The sequence below is a fragment of the Caloenas nicobarica genome, chromosome 1 (genome assembly GCF_036013445.1).
Source record: "Caloenas nicobarica isolate bCalNic1 chromosome 1, bCalNic1.hap1, whole genome shotgun sequence".
In the NCBI taxonomy this organism is placed as follows: Eukaryota; Metazoa; Chordata; class Aves; order Columbiformes; family Columbidae; genus Caloenas; species Caloenas nicobarica.
In genome coordinates, this window is record NC_088245.1 from 168,964,995 (window position 1) to 168,984,571 (window position 19,577).

General features: G+C 42.1%; 1 protein-coding gene across 8 annotated transcripts in view; it reads left to right on the forward strand.

Annotated features, from left to right (window-relative positions):
* Positions 1 to 980: 980 nt before the first annotated feature.
* The window catches only part of SPRY2 (sprouty RTK signaling antagonist 2), a 37,201-nt gene continuing 18,604 nt past the window's right edge, over positions 981 to 19,577 (forward strand). Inside the window, exons 1-3 of one of the 8 annotated variants that reach the window (XM_065658651.1) lie at positions 3,576 to 3,962; positions 4,695 to 4,759; positions 5,806 to 7,589. In XM_065658651.1, coding sequence (XP_065514723.1) covers positions 5,857 to 6,798 — 942 coding nt within the window. In that variant the 5' untranslated portion in view covers positions 3,576 to 3,962; positions 4,695 to 4,759; positions 5,806 to 5,856 and the 3' untranslated portion in view covers positions 6,799 to 7,589. Of the gene's footprint in view, positions 1,858 to 2,008; positions 2,026 to 2,222; positions 2,476 to 2,737; positions 2,874 to 3,575; positions 3,963 to 4,339; positions 4,362 to 4,694; positions 4,760 to 5,805; positions 7,590 to 19,577 lie in introns of those variants that run through there. The other 7 variants (XM_065658649.1, XM_065658656.1, XM_065658652.1 and 4 more) reach the window with 7 other exon arrangements.

Sequence of the window (19,577 nt, forward strand, 5' to 3'; positions counted from 1 at the left end):
CGTACATGTAGGCGCAAGATGCCCGGGCCCAGCGAAAGTGGGCCCGTCGGTAACTTCAGCTCGTACTAAAGGGATCGAGCTGTGGCCCTGTCAGGAAACGCCCAGAAGACAAACAGTCACGTTTATGAGCTGCTCGCAGACTGTGTCCCCCCAGGCGAATGTGAATTAATTAAAACAAAGTTTTTTTCCCTTTTTCTTTTTTTTTTTTTTTTTTGTTTCCCCCTAAAAAAACCCTTCACCCCTCCGCACAGGCGAGAAGACACCGCTGCTGCCCTGGGACGCCGCAAACCGTGCAGCTGCCCGAGGCGCGGAAAGCACCACGGCGCGCTGTCAGCGGCCTGTCCCGCCGCCCCCGCCGCCGCGCACGGCCCGCGGCTCCGCGCCCCGCGGCTCCGCGCCCCGCGGGCCCCGCTCCGCGCTCCCGGCCGGCCACGGGGGCGCCTTCCGCGCCGCCTAATCGCGTTAAGCCGCGGGACAATGCCCCAAGTAATCACCCTTCCTTCTCCCTGCGCGGCCGGGGACTGACTGATGAAAAGAGGGGGGAGGAGGGGAGGGCAGAAAGTGTAAACTTTTATTCCACTCGGTTAAATAAAAACACGGGGGGGAGGGAGCACCAGGAAACGGGTCCCCCGAAAGCCCACAGCGGCGAGGAGCGCGTGTCTCCCTCCCCGGGAGAAGGGAGCTCCCCTCGGCTCCCTGCAAACCTATCGCCGCTGTGCCTCTGAATAAATACACGAGCACAAAAGCAACCCCGAGCGCCGTGTGACCGCGCACAGAGGAGCCTCCTGTGAAAACAGGCTGCGGCGAGGCCCCGGGAGCGGGGCTCCCCGCCGCCCCCGCGCAGCGCAGGGAAGGGAAGGGCCGGGGCCGGGCTGGCGCGGCGGCAGCACTGCCCTTTTGAATGCCTCCCGCAGCTCGGAGTGCTGGCAGGGCGCTGGGAGCGCCAGTGAATGTAGCCCCGCAGAGCCAATGAGCTGGGACCGGATGCGATATATCCTCTGGGACAACAACTGCTCTGTTCCTCCTCAGATCCACATGACGCCATTTACTGCTGCTTTTGCAGAGAGATCACCCTACGTCCTCCGGAAAGAAAAAGAGAGAGAGGGGGAGAGCGAGCGAGCGAGCAGAAAAACGCCGAGCCCCTACAGCTCAGATCTCAAATCTTCCTCCTCCTCCTCCACCTCCTCCAAACACACAACAACAACCACCACCACAAATCCGCTGCGCTCCCAAAACACCCCCCCCGATTGCAAACCACAGAGCTGCCTGCAGCACACACACGCTCGCAGAGGGAGCGAGAAAGCTAGAGAGAGGGGAGAGGAGCTTGCAGCAAGCAGCTTCTCAGCAGGACGGCTACATTGCACAAGCTGCTTTTTTGGAAGAGCTCAGTGGAAGAAAGCTTTGGGATTTTATTTTAGATCCACTTTATTTTGTTTTCTTTGGCTTTCCCCTTCCTTTTGATCATTTGCAACAACAACAAAAAAGTGACTTGGTATTGGCGATTCGGCCTCCTGTTCATTGAGGAAAAAAAAAAAAAAAAAAAAGGAAAGTGTGTGTGAGAGACTTGAGTGATTTCTTTTTAGGAGCAAAGAAAACCCACCCCGATCCGGAGAGGTGTTTTGATCATTGTTAATAGTATATACGCGCACACACGTATTTATAATCGATCTGGGGAGAGGGACCTAACTTTGCTCTGGACTTTTTTTACATGGTGATCATTCTTACTCTAATTTGCAAGTTGGACTAAAGCAGAGTTTGGAAAAGAATTTTTTTTGCTTTAGGGCTGGATTTATTTGCAAACCGCAGGAAGAAGAAAATACAAGAGAGAGAGGGGTTTGGTGCAGCGCCGCGATCACGGTGAGAGCCTTTTCCTTCTTTGCAAAACAAGCTTTTCAGTACCCCCCCCCTCCCTTGGTTGCTCCAAGAAAACTCGTGGAAATGTTTGAGGCCGATCCCTTTTCCATTCGTACAGGTTCTCCCTCTCCCCCCTTCCTCTCTCCTTCCTTTCCCAAAGAGGAGCCGGAGGTGGGATTTCGGAGCGGTTTCTCTCCGGGAAGGGGGGTTGTGGTGGGGGAAGCTCTGCTGGGGTTTGCGGGCTGCGCCGCGTTTGCTCCCCGCCGGGGTGCCTCGGGGGCGCAGGGGGCGGAAGGCTGCGCGGAGGGCGGAGGGCTGCGCGGGCGCGGAGGCAATGCCTGCGGGGGCTGCGAGCGGGGCACGGGGAGTGGACGGGACGGGACTTCGGCGTGTTTTCCCTGCAGCGGGGAGCCGGGCACGGGCGGTCCTGCGCGCTCCTGCCTCGCCGGGCACGCGTGGGTTTCCGACAAGCCCCGGGGGGAGTTGAAGGGAGGGCGCTGCGGGGTTGTCGAGCGCCGGGGCTGTTTGTCCCTCCGGCTTGGGGGAGAGCAGGCAACCCGCCTTTCAGTGAGTGATTTACGCCTGTCTGTAGTGGCGTCGGGAGATCCGTGCAATTCGGAAGTGAGTGCACGTCTGGTATAAATATATATGTGTGTGTGCATATATACACATATATATTTCTCGTGTGATTAAATTAATTCGATCCATAAGACGAGCAAAGTTCTTGCTCAGATTCTTCTATGCAGAGGATATGTGTGGAGGGAAAGGAAAGCCTTAATTTTTGCTGTTACTTTTTTTTTTTTTTTGGTGGGTTTACTTTGTAACAACCCCTCCTGACCCCCCCTCCAAAAAAAAAAAAAAAACCTGCTGGTGTTTTCAGCAAGCTATTTGTGTGTCAGTTTGCCCCACCCCGATGGTAAAGTCCCTTTTGCCCTAATCCATAGTCTGATCACACACTCGGCCCTTAATGGGGGTTTCAAAGCACTTTGAAAGAAGAGGAGGTGGTTGGTGTGTGTGCGGTGAGGATGGGGGTGGGGGTGCCTTGCACTGGCTCCGGACACAAAACAGAAAATCACGGGCAGAGGACTTCTCCCCCTTAGGCTTGCCTTCTCCCAGCCAGCGAGACACGGGGTTTTTCCACAGCACGCAAGAAACCCCTTGCGTTTTAAACTTCCCCAAATGTGCCGAACGCGAAACCCGGCCCCCTTGCTCGCCCTTTTGCCAATCCCAGCTAGGAAAAGTTAGCAATCATGGCACTTGAGCTCTGCGAGAGTGGACTTTGGCTTTTAGAAGTGGGGAATCGTGTTGTCGCACACATGCACGCAGAAAAAAAAAAGGCAAATGCTGCTTCTCTGCTCTTGGTGGATGGAAAGGAGAGAAGGGCTAGATCAGAAGAGGGAGAGACGTGTTTCCCCTAAGAATTTTCAGGCGAATGTATGTTTGCAAATAAATGTGCTGGAGGCTTGCCTCTTGTCCTGTTAGCGGATCTATCAAGGGGAGAAAAAGGAGGATCTCCCGGCTCGGACCGATGTCCCGCTGAAAATGCCTTCTGGGTCCCTTCGGGCTGGGGCGGAGGGGGGCGGACTGAAGTTCAGGCAATTTGCAGAATATGCGTAAAATAAGAGGAGCTTTTCCAGCGGCCGGCTTTGTGGAGCTGAATGGGTGCTTATGGCAAGGCGAGAGGGGGGTAATCAGCCTTTTGCCCAGCTGTCCCGGAGGTGTTGTCTCAGACCGTCTGCAGGGCGCCTTGCATTACCCGGGAGGGGAAGGCTTCTTTAGCATCTCTCGGGGGAAGGCAGGAGGGGAGAGTTAAAAGGAAACATGGGTTTGACTTTCCCGATAAGGCGGCTGCAGCAGCCCCCTCCCACCTCCCGGCCCAGAGGATGTCTCCCGGTTTATCTCCAGGTTGGCTGCACTTGCGGGGCTGCCGGCGGCGCCTGCGGCCGCGCTCCTGGGGGCGAGGGGCGGCCGCCTCCCACCTGCTGCGCCCCGGGATGGACCCGGGAGAGGGGAAGGGGCCAAAGCGCCGAGGCTTCTCCTCCAGCTCCCACCTTGGCGTCTGAAAGGGGCTTCGCCACCGAGACCGGTGTCGTCTTAAGCGTCCGCAGGTCAGGGTCAGCTTTGCTTTAGCGCTGGGTTGTCATTTCTGGAGAGGCAGGGTTTGACTCCGCGTATCTTCTCGGCTGGCTGAGTCTGGCTCAAGTCTGGACCTGGAGAGCAGATAGGGCTGCTAGTTCCTCTCAGTGATGGGGAAGGTATTTTATTTTCTGTTCCTTTTTATCTCCAGATAGTTTCAGATGAAAAAAAAAGTCTCCTTAGGCTGTTGGTTGGAACTTTTTATATGGCAAAGGTTTTAATTTGAAGAAAACATAAGCAATGCTTCAAGATAAGTTTGCAAGACTTTTTTTTTTTTTCCTTTCTTTTTTTTTCTTTTTTTTTCTTTTCTGAGGGCTTGGACACCATGACATACACTCTGTGTCCAAAACCAGGATTTGGCAATATTTAAAGTAGGTGGTCACTCTTAAAACTTAGTGGGTGTTTTTGTTTGTTTGGTTTTTAATAATAAAAAAAGCACTTGTGGGGAGGGAGCCAGGAGTTACAAGGTTAAATGTTTTCCACTTCTGTTAGAGTAAAGACAGTGTCTTGAGATATTCATTGTTAAACTGTTTGGCTATATTTTATTATACTGCAGTATAGTATTATTGTTGGTAACTGATGTGTACAGAGTAACACTATGGTGCCCTTTCTAGGTGTAATTGAAGACATTGTGTGGTCCTTGTAAGAAGCCTGGTTCCTGCTTGGGTTTTAGTTGTAAAATGTTGTTCTGGATTTTCATGTAGGTAATTGGATTTTGGAACCACTTTAAGATATGATAAAGGCAGAACAAATATTAACTAATTTAGAGGTCAGTACTTGAAACTTTTGCATATCTGAGTGTGGAAGTTAGTTATTTACAAGTTCTCATCTTCTGAGTCTTTTACTGGCTTTCCATTTAAATTCTTAAGTCTGCGTTTCTACTTTGTAGTTAATGATCCTTTAAAGTCATATTCACAGTCAAGTAGACTTCTTGGATGCTGGCATTGTTTGATTATATTATGCATGCCTCTGTCCCACAAGCCACTCATGGTAATATATACAATTTGAAATGTAGTCTATGGAATTTTTTACACATTTAAAAAAAATAAAATTGTGGTGGTGTTGCTTTTGTAGTATTGAGCCTTAAAATAACAATCACAGTGGTGTACACAAGTGTGACACACACTAAAATACTGGAGAGAGATATTTTTACTTGTGCTGTTGAAGTTTTTGGTAGCACTAACTCATTTAATGTCTAACCTCAAACATTTTATTGCTATTTAGTGTTTTTCTTGGGACCATTGCTATTAAACGAAAATTTCCTATTTACATCATGTAAAGTTTAATATGTAAAGAGACTAGCCTACCAAAATATTATCCAGTTTTAAGCAAAATTGGAGAATTATATGTCTGTCATCAGCAGGTCACATTACACTTGCTAAATACTTGCAGGCTGATATATATATATATATGTATATGTATATATATATATGTTTTTCAGTAGCCTGTTGTGAAGAGTCACTTCAAGTGGCTGAAATGTAATCACTTTAAAGGCCGTGGTCTAACCAGAAGATGGCCTGAGAAGCCTTAGTTAGCAGGCACAATAGGTAGACTTTCTAGAGCCACAGGTTAAGAGGCGTGGACCTAGAACAGAATCCCTTTAAGTTCTCCACAGGAGTTGGCAGGACAGGCCAAGGGAAGTGCATTCAACTGACCCGCGCTCCACCCCAGATGTGACTCCTTTTTTTTTTTTTTTTAATGGCTGATGCATTACTTGATTGTGTGTGGTGCTGTGGGATCCTGCAGGCTTGAAAGACTGCTGGAAAGGGAGCGTGAGATGTGTTGCAATAGTGAATCCTCTCTTTGTCGCTCCAGGATTTCAGATGTGTTCTAAGCCTGCCGGGGTGAGCACGCTTCTGGGCACTGATGGAGACGAGAGCTCAGCACAGCAGCGGGTCGCAAGCCTTGCTACAGGCTCGGCGTGACAGTGGGAGACAGCACGGGGAGCCTGACCTGCGAGATGTCCTGATGCAGCAGGTTCACGTCTTGTCGTTGGACCAGATCAGAGCCATCCGGAACACGAATGAGTACACGGAGGGACCTACGGTGGCTCCACGGCCAGGGGTCAAATCTGCTCCTCGGCTAGTGAGCCAGCCCAAAAGTGAAAGGCCCCATGGCTTGCCTGAGCATCGTCATTTTAGCCGGATTCAGCACACGCAAACGCACGCCTCTCCTCGGGCGCCTCTGTCCCGATCCATCAGCACGGTCAGCACAGGTTCACGGAGCAGTACAAGGACAAGTACGAGCAGTAATTCGTCTGAACAGAGACTTCTAGGATCATCTTCGGGGCCTGTTGCCGACGGGATAGTCCGAATGCAGCCCAAGTCTGAGCTCAAGACAAGCGAGCTGAAGCCGCTGAGCAAAGAAGACTTGGGAGCGCACAGCTACAGGTGTGAGGACTGTGGGAAGTGTAAGTGCAAGGAATGCACGTATCCCAGGACCCTCCCATCATGTTGGATCTGTGACAAGCAGTGTCTTTGCTCAGCCCAGAACGTGGTCGATTACGGGACTTGCGTTTGCTGCGTGAAGGGCCTCTTCTATCACTGCTCGAACGATGACGAGGACAACTGCGCTGACAACCCCTGCTCCTGCAGTCAGTCGCATTGCTGCACTAGATGGTCCGCCATGGGTGTGGTGTCCCTCTTTCTGCCTTGCTTGTGGTGTTACCTACCAGCCAAGGGTTGCCTTAAGTTGTGCCAGGGCTGTTACGACCGGGTAAATCGGCCGGGGTGCCGCTGTAAACACTCCAACACCGTTTGCTGCAAAGTTCCCAGCGTCCCCCCCAGGAACTCTGAAAAGCCAACATAGCATCACTAGTCAGAAATAGTAAAGTAACGAGAATTATTTTAGACGTACATATGCAACCAACTAAGCAGCTATGGTCTTGGCACTGTAGTAGAAGGGTAGGGGGATATACTTTGCTCTTCGCAGTGAAATGCTTCTCTCTGCGTGTGCCATCTTAACTGATCCTCTTGTTAGAATCCATCTAGTGGGATACAGAAAAAAAAAATGGGATGCAGTACATTGTGACCCACATATTGCATAAGCTAAAGCAACACAGACACTCCTAGGCAACTCTATTGTTTGTGAATAGTACTTGCAAAATTTGTAAATTAGCAAATGACTCCTTTTTTTCTTTTTTTTTTTTTCTGCCAGAGATAATGTGCTATATTTTTGTATATACAATAATATTTTCAACTGTGAAAAATAAGTGGTGTCATAAGACATGGCACAGTCACAAAATATTATACTAATATGTTGTACATTCGGAAGAATGTGAATCAATCAGTATGTTTTTAGATTGTATTTTGTCTTACAGAAACCTTCTATTACAAGATTCTGATTTCCCTTTGGACTTCATGTATATTGTACAGTTACAGTAAAATTCAGCCTTTATTTTCTAATTTTTTCAACATATTGTTTAGTGTAAAGAATATTTATTTGAAGTTTTATTATTTTATAAAAAGAAATATTTATTTTAAGAGGCATCTTACAAGTGTCACCCCTTTTTATGAGAACGTCATAGTTGCTGCAAATAAGGGGTGAACGATGCATATGTTCACTATAAAATAGAAAATATATTAACGTTTGAAATTAAACTGGGCTACTTGTCATTCTTTCCCCCCATTTATTGTTCTGAGTTGGGATAACTGGTACTTCTAATTGCAAACTTCACAGGGATACAATCACGTTGAGTCTAATAAGAAGACGAAAATAGAATTTTTAAGTGTATCACCTGAAAATAATGCAGGAATTTTGCTTCCTTCCTTTGCACAAATGTCCCGTATACTGTTCCTACAACAGAAAAGGAAAACGAATGTAGGAAAATGGATTAATTAATTCCAGACTAGGACTAATAGGCACTGAAAGCTTGACCTATTCTATAAGTGATGAGCTTTTGTGCTTCAAATAGGAAATAAGTAATCATTCACAAAAAATGTTAGGCTTGCATGGCCTTACTCAGAGAAAGAGAGAAAAAAAAGAGAAAATTAATACGGTCAGTGAAAAAATCTTGCAGGGTTATTTGTTAAAAGTAGAAGAATATGCCACAGGGAATGATAGATCTGAGTGCAGTCCAGCCTTATGTCAAACATTTGCCTCACTTGTAAGAAGAAAGTTGCTTGATTTGTCATTTGTGGCATTTACCTTCCACTGAGGTCAAAATCCTTTTGCTGCCAAGTTTCCCACCGGAAGCCTAGAGAATGATTTACCTTTCTTTATTAACAAACTATCATTTCCTGTTCTGAGCATGTCTCTGCAAGTTTAGAGGTCTTAATGTTGAATTTTTTTTATACATTTCTTAAGCTGGCATTTAAGAAATAGTTGTAAGTATTTTTAAGCTGACGCTTAGAAAAATCTCACAGCCTTTTCTGAACTCTCTCCAACAAAAACAAGTTATAACTAATAAATTAGGAACTCACTAAAAGTTGAAAACCAGAGCACTGAGTAAACGTTACATCTTTTTGCCCCTTAATTTTAACCTGTGATCTGGTGTTTGGGCTATTTTACGTAGGTCTGTAGTACTCAAAAACCTTACTCTGTGTGTTTGTGCATATTGGTTATCAATCATCAACTGAAATTAAAAAGTTCAAGTCCTGACTAGTTTGCAAAACAGAACCACCTGATACATGAGCCTTGGTTTTTTGTTTTTGGTTTTTTGTTCATTTGTTTGGTTTTTTTACCTTACCTCTCAGGTGAAAAATGTGAACTGGTTTTCTTTCCTTTCTGCACCAGCTGGTAGGATACTTCGGTAAGAGGAGCAGTATATATTTAGCCTTCTGAGTGGGATTTGCCAGGAGGAAGGTAGTTTATATTGCATGAGTAATTTGTCTGTATTTAAAGTGCATCAGTATATTTTGACCAAGTGTTGGGGCATATAGGTGAGATTGTACTTGAGTGCTGATAAACAGAGATTTTTATATATTTTTTTTTTTCTAGAAATTTTGTTCTTGAAGAGGTTAGTAACCATCATATGTTTCCAATCACTGAATATGATTCTTGAATTAGATTAGGTGCTTAAGCCTAAACTGTCCTGGGTTGCTGACTGAAAACAAACATGGGAATAACCAAATAATCCATTTACTTGAGGAATCTTTGACTTTTAGGCTATATTTCGGAAACCCAAAACCCCACTGATTTCAGTAGACAGTAAATCCAGCCTTTTCAGTGTATTGATAAACTTGACAATACTGAAGGTGAGCCCTGGCTTTCCAGTGATTGACATTTCACTCAAGGAAGGTATGAGCAAATGCTTTGACTACCTAGATGACAGGTTCTAAGGGAAAAGGAAAACCATCTTCTTGTTGATAGTGAAATTTGAAGCTGGTCTTAACATCGAACACTGGTTGTCACCTTCCACTTGGTTCTTAATGAGGATAAATTGTGGGACCCCCCCTCCCCCAAATAGGCCCACTGCCAGTGAATTGGGTTGCACGTATGACACTTGGGGACGAGGACATTTGGGAGGGTGGCATTGGACACCACCAGTGGGGACAACTGTGGCGCTGGGGTCAGGACTTCAGGTAGTATGAGTTAGTGTGTGCGCCGGGGACTCTTAAAAGTTGGCTTGTGTGTGTTAGTTAACATCCTAATATTGCGCTTAATTAGATAAGGTTTACTATTCTAAATAAAAGCAAAATCTTGCCTCAAACAGATTAGATTGCTGTAGTAAGAATTAAGAAGGCTTTTCAAGTGGATTGAGATAATGTTATTAAAGCGTGCCTACTTTGTCCTCTGAGATAGGGAAGTGGAGGTACAAGCAAGGAAAACTTTCCATACACAGGTTTTGAAGATAAACATGAAAGTTGTGCCAGATATACATGTTATAGGACTTTGATTTTAGGCAGCTATTAAACCATGAGAGGAGGAAAACCCTTATTATTGCTCTATTTGTTGTGTTTTTGCTTTAGTGTTTTGATCTGTTAACCTGTCAATTCTGATGTCGCTGTAAGGGTTGCTTAGAGACCTGCAGGACTGGACTTACATTTTTCCAAATGATGTGAGCTACAAATAAATACATCAAACTTGCTTGTACAGTAACTTAGAAATATCTCTTAATATCCTCAAGTAAATTTTTTATTTTGCTCTTTAATGGTTTGAGGCTTGATTATAATTTCTTTTTTGAGATAGTGATCATAGTAAAAAAAAGAAAGAAAAGGAGAAAAACTTGGATTCAAGTGGAGAATAAAAAGGTGTAGTACTTTAGATGGAAATAAAATGCATTCTTAAAGGGTTTGAGATCATATTCAGGTGAGTATTTACATATCGAAGCAAGTTTGCAAATCAGTAAAGCCAAAATTCTCCAAAGTGCAGTAGTTAAGCGATGATGATTAACACAATAGCTTTTCTACAGTTTCTTACAAAACTTAGCATGTGTGAGGTGGAAGTGACTCGACAGTAGCAAAGTACTGATCATTTATGCACCATGCATAATTTGCCTTTTTTTTAATGTACAGTATGACTTGTATTACCTTTTTCTCTTTCAGCAAAAAAAGAATTCATTTTTTTGTGATGAGTGAAATCTTAAGGCGTATTCTTAAATGGCAGGGATAGAATAGAATGCATTTCTGTACTGCAGTAGAACATTCAATTATTTTTAGGAATTAACTGTTGAGGAAGATGGATTTGAACAGTCTGTCTCATCTCAGATGTTCCTAGATGGGTGCAGGTACAACACGCAATAATGATTTGATTTGCTCAGACTAATTTCTCAATCAGTCACTGAAGCAGAGACCCAGAAAGAAGTTGGCTGAATATGAGAGCACACTTAAATGAATAGTGCCTGTATGAATAGTACTGGATAGATTTCTTACTGAAAATGTCAGCAATGTATTGGCTCATCTTAAATAAATCAATTACAGGTCAGGGTTGCAGGTAGACTACAGTGTGACAAAGCACACCAAATCCTTACCAGTGAAAATACTCAGTTTTGTTCCTGTTTACACATTCTGATTTTAAACTGGAAATTCAGAAATAAAAATTGATGTCTCATTGCAATCAGGACAGTTTGGCATGGAAATTACGTGCATATATATATAATACTTTTTCTTTCAAAAATGCTGTCTGTTTCAAGACCCCCTATGTGATAGTCTTATTTATTTCCTTTCATATTTCTTTTTTCTGGCCCCTGTCCCTCCCCTTGACCTTTACTGCTATAATACGTAAAGGTTTACTGCCACTTACTAAGACAAAGGGTGAAAGAGGAGGATGAAAGATATTTTTCTCATTAATATTCTGTCTCTGAAAGTTTAAGACAAGGAGGAAAAAAATATTACTTTGCCATACGTAAATCCTGCATTTTAGAGAGACATAAAGCATTTTTCTGTTCATGTGACATTAAAATCCACAGTTCCAGAAAACATGTTATTTTCACGTCTTTAGTGTGATTTTTATTACTCGAGAACTCTTTATGTGTCTTTAAAGAGTTCCCCCTTGTCTTTACCTATTGGCGCTGTGTTTCAGATGGTGGAGACAGAAGTCTTATTATGATAAAAGCAGATGATGGAGACAGAAGCCTTATTATGATAAAAGCATAATCTGCTGTTCCTCTGTCACAGGTATCGTTACCTTTGGGCACGAGTAGCAACAATTTCACTTGGAACAGGGTGAGATTTCAGTGTTTTCAATCTTGGGAAAAGGCAACAGACATTGTGCTATATATATGTGCTGGAAACTTTTTTTTTTCCTCTGACTCGAATCCTTCATGCTCATTAGAGAAGCTTATGGCTAAAATGTTCCAAGTTTTAAACTAAAATGGATTGGTTCCCATTTCAGTAGAAGTTACCAATAATCGGAAGCTGTGACGATGTAGTCTACTATTATATAGGATTATTTATGGATGTTTTAATACTTTGGAGTTTAAGTTACATTTTAAAACAATCTTGCCAAGGGAGATATTCTGTTTTAAAAATATAAGAAAGTGTATAATCAGAGTAGCTCTGCCTTCCTGAAAGCCTGCTGTATAATTACAAAACCACTCAGTGCACCTGAAATCTGTTACAAGGGGAGGCACTTGATGCAAATCAGATGTCGCAGACACAAGTTTAGCTTGGAGAGTCTGAGCCGGTACATAAGGGGAGAAATATCTGGAGAAAAAAACAACTTATGGACATAGAGAGCACCTTGAAAAAATGTGGGTTTTTCAATTTTATTTTTTCACCTTAATTTTATTTTGATGAAGAAGCAGTGTGTATGAACTGATCATAAATCATGTGGTTGTCAATATGATTACTAATAAAAGAACATATTGATGCTCTTTCAGTGTGTCTCAAAAAACACACCGAAGTGGAAAATGTCTAAACGGTCATCCAATCTTAACATTGTTATCTTCAGAAATGAAGTCAAACATCAGGGCTATAGCAATATATGTTTCAAAATTAGTTGCACTGTAAGTAAAATGCATTGGTTGGTTATACTTAAAACTGTTACTTGAATTAGAGACAGACAGTTCCACTTTAGGTCTAAAAATCAATTCAGATCTTTGTCAGCTTCCACTGTAGTGCAGTTCTTTATCAGTTATTGATTTTTTTAAGGCATTGATGTTATTTCTTGTTACCATATAAGACACGTGTAAAAGTTGGTGTACCACAAACACTGTCAAATGCACAAAGCGAACCAAGTTATTTTTCCCTGTCAGTTCTCTTGCATAAACTATTGCAAAAAGGAGAAAATTTTGAAATTGTTTTGTTTGCTTTGGGTCATTTTGTTTAATTATTGTAGACAGAATGATAATTTACTGTAGTGTTAGTTTGTTGTGTTTTTTTTTCCCCCGATGTATTTGGCACTATGAAGTATATAAGTGAGCAGTTAAGGAATCAACGATACACTTGGTGAACTTACCCAGCTGCAGCTGCACGGAGTAGTAGAGAAAAGCAGGAGCATCAACGCCTTCTTGCAGACCTCATTGAATGCAATGTACCTTTTAGCAGTAGGTTTACTGTCTTCTGCTGCTCTGCAGATAGAGATTATGCAGTTGTTTATAATGTATATATATTTTTTAATAGCTCAGTGACTTTGTTGTTATTGTTGTTGGAGAAACACTGTGTTCATACTTTAAAACCAGTGCAGGGGGATCCCAAAATACTGCAGCTTCATGTGAAGGCTATCTAACCACACACTGCCTACTACTCTAAATGCTGTTCTTGGGGAGGAAGGCATTCCTCAGGCCCCTTCGTCTCAAGTGGAAGAAAAAGACTGTGTAAGTTATTCTGAAAAATGTATGGGTGGGAGGGTAATGGTATAAAAAGTGAACTTCCCATCAGGGCTGTGCCTGAACTGTTCTCTCCTGCATACATACAATCACAGTACAAAGTCTGCAAGTGTGCGACAGTGTCCCTGGCCACCTCTGTACTAATAAATCAGACAGCAGGTGGAAATGTTCCTGGACAATGGATTGCAATTGCCCACGCTGGTGAAGCGTTAAGACTTTCCTTGGTGTGAGTTAAGCATGTGCCAAAAAGTACTCTCTCTCCCAAGCTATTCCCCAGCATAGTTCAAGAGCTAAAATGTTCCAGGGCCATTCCTAAAAGTCAGCTTGCCAGCACCTCCCCTCTTTGAGAGGTTAAAGGAGTTGCCCAGCATGGACACTGTCCTTTCAGGGCCAGCTGGAATGTGGTGTCCAGAAACGTTCTTGGACACATTTGATTTATTTGCAGTCCAAGAGGAAGGCAATCCTTCCCACAAATCTCATGTCAATGGAAATTTGCTCACAGACATCCTCATGAGTGAGGATGACGCAATCTTATCCTGAAATAGTAACTTAATTGCACAGAAGCAACTTATTTCAGTGTTTGTCAGAGGAGTCAGGCAGTTGGCAATGTAGCTTGTTAGAATTTTGCAAAGCTTAGGTGACAGGGGCTCTTGCTTCAGTGTAGTGTAGCTACCTAAACTTATTTATTGACATCTTGTATCAAACCTGAACCTGTAAGTTTTTGTTTGATTTGAGGAATGACATTTTTCTTTCTGCAAAATTATTCCTTAAGTATCTACTGACAAGTCATAAAACCAGAATTTTCCCTATATTTATATTTCATTAATGTGCAAGCTTTCATGTGTCACAGCACTTAATTTTTAAGAATGAATTAAGATGGTATAACTTACTTTCAGAAGTTACATACAACTCAAAGATAACAGTCACGAAAATAATTTCCTCCCATGATAATCACTATAACTTCATCTTTCCACAAGATACAGAAAGTGTTCTCTCTTTTTTCCTTTCAGCCCCATGCTCCCTTAGCCCCCAGGTCGTAGAGTGGGTGGCTTATGGAACCTTGTGACTGCTGAATGATTTTGCAGACTTTCATAGAGAAAAACTGGTGTGTGAAGTATTGTACTTGAACTTGGCATCTGGGAGAATGGATCTCACTAAAGTATTTTAAGTATATGCAAAATGTGTTTCTATATGCACACAGTCTGAGGGATGTGGCTGAAGAGAAAAGGACCGTCACAATTCACTCTTTAAAATCTCTGCTTTAGAAAAATACAACAATATAAACATTTTTTTTAAAGTTGATAAATTAAGCTAAATGAAATATTAGATGGAGAGATGTCCTGTTTGGTTTATTAAATGTGGCCAAGATTTGTGTTGTTTACATTCCACATAGATTTTATCCAAAGACTTCACTTCAGCTGCAAGATTGGTGGGTGAAATGCCTGGCCTCACTGGAGGCAATGACAAAATTCTCCTTGACCTCCTTGAAACTTTGTATAGACAAGAGGTGAATTCTTGAATATGTCCTGATTGAGCATACACTTGAATGGGTATCCTGGGAAAATCCCAGCTGCCTAGGGTAATAAAAAAAAAAAAGTTTGTAGTTGCATGAGACACACTTTTGAATCAAGGAATAACTACCTTACTTTAGGATTTTTAACCTTCATTCTAATCCAACTTAACTTACTCTACAACTAAGAGAATTTATTCCTACCACTGCTCTAGTATATATGCAGTTGCTTCCTTTAGGCACCAATCCTTAGGATTTTGCTGAGCAATTCTGTTTTGGGGGTTTATTCCATTAATGGTGCTGCAGATTCCTGTTAAGCTTTTTACTGACAGACTTGTGCCAATACAAGCTTGTGTGTAGACTCTTCTCCCTTTATTTCAGCTTACTGTTACCTTTTTGTATATTGAAACTGCAACAGTTTGACTGAATTCAATTTAGCTCAGCTGTTGCAAAAAAGTCTAGGAAGGGTATTAATTTGGTTTAGCTGACAATCTGGTTAATTAGCATAGGCTCATTCATACTAAGAGTATCTGCACAGCATTTTGTTACAGTATTACTAAATCAGCTATAAGCAGTACCTGAAGTTAAATGAACAGATGCTTAAAGTAAACTACAGTGGACTACTCTGAGGCAGAAATGTCTATGCACACTAGCATTGCTTTGACCTATGTTGCCCATTCAGATGGGCAAAATATTTTTATAGTTATATTTCTATATTGCACATTGTATCTCCTTTACATCTTCTTTAGGGGAAATGACGTGTGGAAGGACACTACTTCCTATTACAATGTTTCACTGTTAATAACACTCCTCTTTCAGAGTATCAGCTTTTCCTGCAACATTCTCCGCTAGTTTCCAAATGAGACGAGGACAGGCACTCCTTTCCCCCACTCGTGGCAGAGTGCATCTGCAGAGTGAAGTACATCCACCCTGTGCTCTGTGTTTTGTATGTTGAAGTCTCCTTGGTGTGGTGTGTTGGTCCAGCAAACAGAAGAGCTTTTTGCCCACTCAGTACTTTCGGTGAGAAATGAGTGCTGAAGATGCTGGTTTTCTTATTGGTAATCATACATAATACGGCAACTTTCAAAGGCTTTGTCAATCCCCAAGCAGCACTGATATAAGCTCTCACGCAAATGAACAGAAAGGCAGATTCTCAGCCCTTTGCAATTTATAAACTACTTTGGGAGAAGACTTCATCAGAGGGTGAGTGGTGAAAGGGCAGATGAGTGCGCAGAGATGATGTGGTTACATAAACCAAGTATGTGCATATCTTGATGAGGCCAAATCTTTTAAATATTCCCTAAATGTATCAGAGCTTTTTAAATGTTGATTTTTTAAATCTATGCAGAGAAGCAGAAGAACCCAGTAGATTACTGGTTTGGTTTGGTTTTTTGTTTCGCATAGGTACAATCGGTTTACCAATTTCCCTCTATGACTGCAACTATGCTACAAATAAAATGATTGGGTTACAAGCAACTTATATCCTGGTTTTCAGGGGGAAAAAAATCCTGTCTAAATGCATGAGGGCTGTCATAGCAATGGCCATGAGCAGCGATGGCCATGAAATAATTAATGACTGTTGGGTTTTACTGTTGGTTTGCCTTTATTGAGAGATTCAGTCCCACCGTAGCATGGACACTAAGTAGGCACAAAGAGAGTTCATTTCTAAATTTAGTGACTTAAATCTGAATTGCCCACATGTGATTTAGACATCTCATGTTGACGGCATGAGGGGTATTGTTTTTCATCTCTGTTTTTTTTTAAAAATATTTTCCTGGTGAAGGCAGGCTACAGCATGCATGGCAATGAAAAGACTCCCATCCTTGGTACACATTTCAGAGATGTGCAATAAGACTTACTGGGACAACGAAACATCAGAGACCAAAAAAAATGTTGAAGCGAAAGGGTTTTACTGTTTTGATGTTTGCTTCCTTGCTGGGGTGGGTATTTTTTTTGTTGTTGGTGGTGATTTTTTTCCGTTGTTTGATTTTTTTTTTTTTTGGTCTTTCCTAACAGTCCCAGTCTCGTTCAGGTCTCTTAAGGTCTGCCAGTCCTGCAGGCATAAATCATCCCCTTGCCTTAATGAGATAACATGGAATATGAAAATATACTCTTGTAGAATATTATGTTACAGCACTGCAGGACAGTGGTTGTTATCACCATGGGGTTTTTGTGATTTTTTTTTTTTCTTTTAAATAATAATGTAACTGGAGCCCAAGTTCTTAAATTCTTAGGTTGAGTGAATCAACCTGGATCCACTAATGGTATTGCTGTTCTGGTGATTTGCAATAGCAGAGTGTCTGACCTAGTAAGTTACTACCAAAAAAGTGTGTTACATAGTAAAATAAGAATCTAAACTTTTTATCAGCTTTTGTTTCTCACTGCATCTTTGTTGAACAATAGCTTTCACTGTAAATCAAGACAGTTCAGATTCCTTACTTATAATACTTTAAGAGCAATTATTTATTATGTTCAAGATGCTTGCACAAAAGGAATGCTTTCAATTCAGTCATTTATCTTTAGGATCCTAGGATCACTTGAGTGTTCCCAGACTTGTTATGAAAAAAGCAGAATCGATCATCAGAATTTACGTGCAACAGTGCTTTACATTTAAAAAAAAAATACTTAAAGCATGCTTTGTGTGGCAGTCATTTATGCTGAGCCCATTTATTACAGAGTGAATATTTTTCAAGAATGATTCATCTGGCTTGTTTTAGAGGCTGCCTTAAATTCTGGTCATTTCTATAGATGCTGCAATTCATAGTCATTAGTAAGCTAGTGGTTTGATCTAACCTCAGCTACCTGTTGCTGACTGTGAATGGAAGAATTTATTTTTAGTGCGAAACCACAATATGAATATTTTCCACTCCGAAAATATAAAAAACCCTTTAAGTAAAAATTTTACTCTTTTGCTGTGATGTGCTGTAGCTCTGATGTCAGACATACTGAGTTTGTCTTACAGAAAATCCTTTAAAATGCCTGATTCTCTATTGAAGTTGACAAGAATTTCCTCCACTTAACCCCTTCAGTGCCCTCGGGCGTTCAGCTCACATCAAACAAAAGGGAGCTCCTCTACCTCCTAGATGAGGATGGTGTGATGTTGACAAATCCAAGATGGAAAAAAAAAAAAAAGAAGATGGAAAAATCTGGGCCCTTGAGCAGTCAGGAAGGAGGTTTGTGGGCAGGTTCATGTAGCTGTGATACGTGAGAGCGCCAGAATCCCTGGAAAGCTGTGACTTTACAGCCACACAACCATTACAACTGCCCTGCTAATATGGGAGCCTGCGTTTTGACATGATGTGTTTTTTTTTCTTTATTGGGCTGGTCTGTTTGGGATTCAGAGGTAGAAAAGGTCTGTAATTTAGCAAAGCGTCAGCTCTGCTTAGTAAGAGTCGATGGATTAATCATGGTAGAAAGCCATCTCCAGGCCTTGAGCACTTGAATCCTGTAGTTAACTACTGAGAGGCACCTTATGAGTCTCATGCGATACAGAACCTCTTGACTAGTCTCCTCAGTTAAGTAAGGTGTTTATATATGGAGTTATGAAAGCTGTTATTCAGTGTAAGGGAGGGTGGACCAACACACCCATCATGGACTGTTTCGTGAAAGAATAAGTATCTGAGGCCCATATAATGTCATTGACCTATACACAAACTTCTATTTTTTTCCATAAAACATTGAATTGCATGACAGATAAGATGAAGCAACAGTACTTAATATCCAGGTGCCTTTATACTTACATTCGGTTTATAATTTTGCAACCAAGCCTAATCTATAACGCAGTTAAAAGCAAGGAGATCAAATGGAAAACAAGAATATAAGGCAGTTTAAAAACAGCAGAGTTTCTAGCTCATACCCAAAGCTCAGTTCATTTTAAGGACAAGGACTGGCTCCTAAGCTTTGACCGAGAGCCTGGTTTCCACAGAATATTAGGGCTTTCAGATAATTGATGGGCTTTGGTCGCTGTTCACCACCGAGCTTTTACCGTTCCAGTCAGAGAGGCTACTGCCCTTCCCCGCTTTAGGTTGTCACCACATTTCCACAGCTTTAAAAAGTTTTAAAAATAATTTGTGGAATTCTTTGGTGGAGGAAAATGAGTTCCTCCTTCATATTTATGATGCCTCAGAAGTTCACATTTTGTCCCCTTTCTTAATGAGCCGAAAGAAAGAAGAAGTAGGTGGTTTAATTCTGTTAGCTTAATTAATTTATCTTAGGTGAAGAAGGCTGTTGTCTTTGTGTCTGCACTAGTACAGAAAAAAAAGTGTATGTTTTTTACCAACTGCTTGCTCACACATGATCATTAGCATAACGTAAAATGTTAATGTGGTCAAAGCTGCTGGAATTTCAGTGCATGTGGTTTGGTCATTTGTGCTACCAAGAAAATGTTTACCATCTCTACCAATACATATTAAAAGCTACAGTCTTAGAACTGTGATTTTATTATCTGATAAGTAGAAAATGTTTATTTTAAAAACACAAGCAAATAAGTACAATTCCCCAAATAATTTTCTTAGAATAGATAAGACCTGAGCTTCTGGTTAACACCTCTGAAGATGTTACTAACCATCTTGCATTTCACATCCATGCCTTATAAAGCAAGAGACCTTGCTTTTATAAATCCAAACGTTTTTTCCCCTCCTGACCAGCTACAAGGGCTTTTTCCAGGTACTCACCACTTCATTGCCAAAGCAGGGTCTGTTTTATTTTTGACCTAGAAAAAGGAAGGGACAGGGAGAGCATTTTAGGAGAACCCCCCATCTGGCTGCAGAGAGGAAGAAGGTGCAGTAGCACACCTCACTGCACATCCTAGAGAACGTGATGCCTGAACATCCTGTTGGTAAGCAATGTAACCTTATCACAGGACTGTAA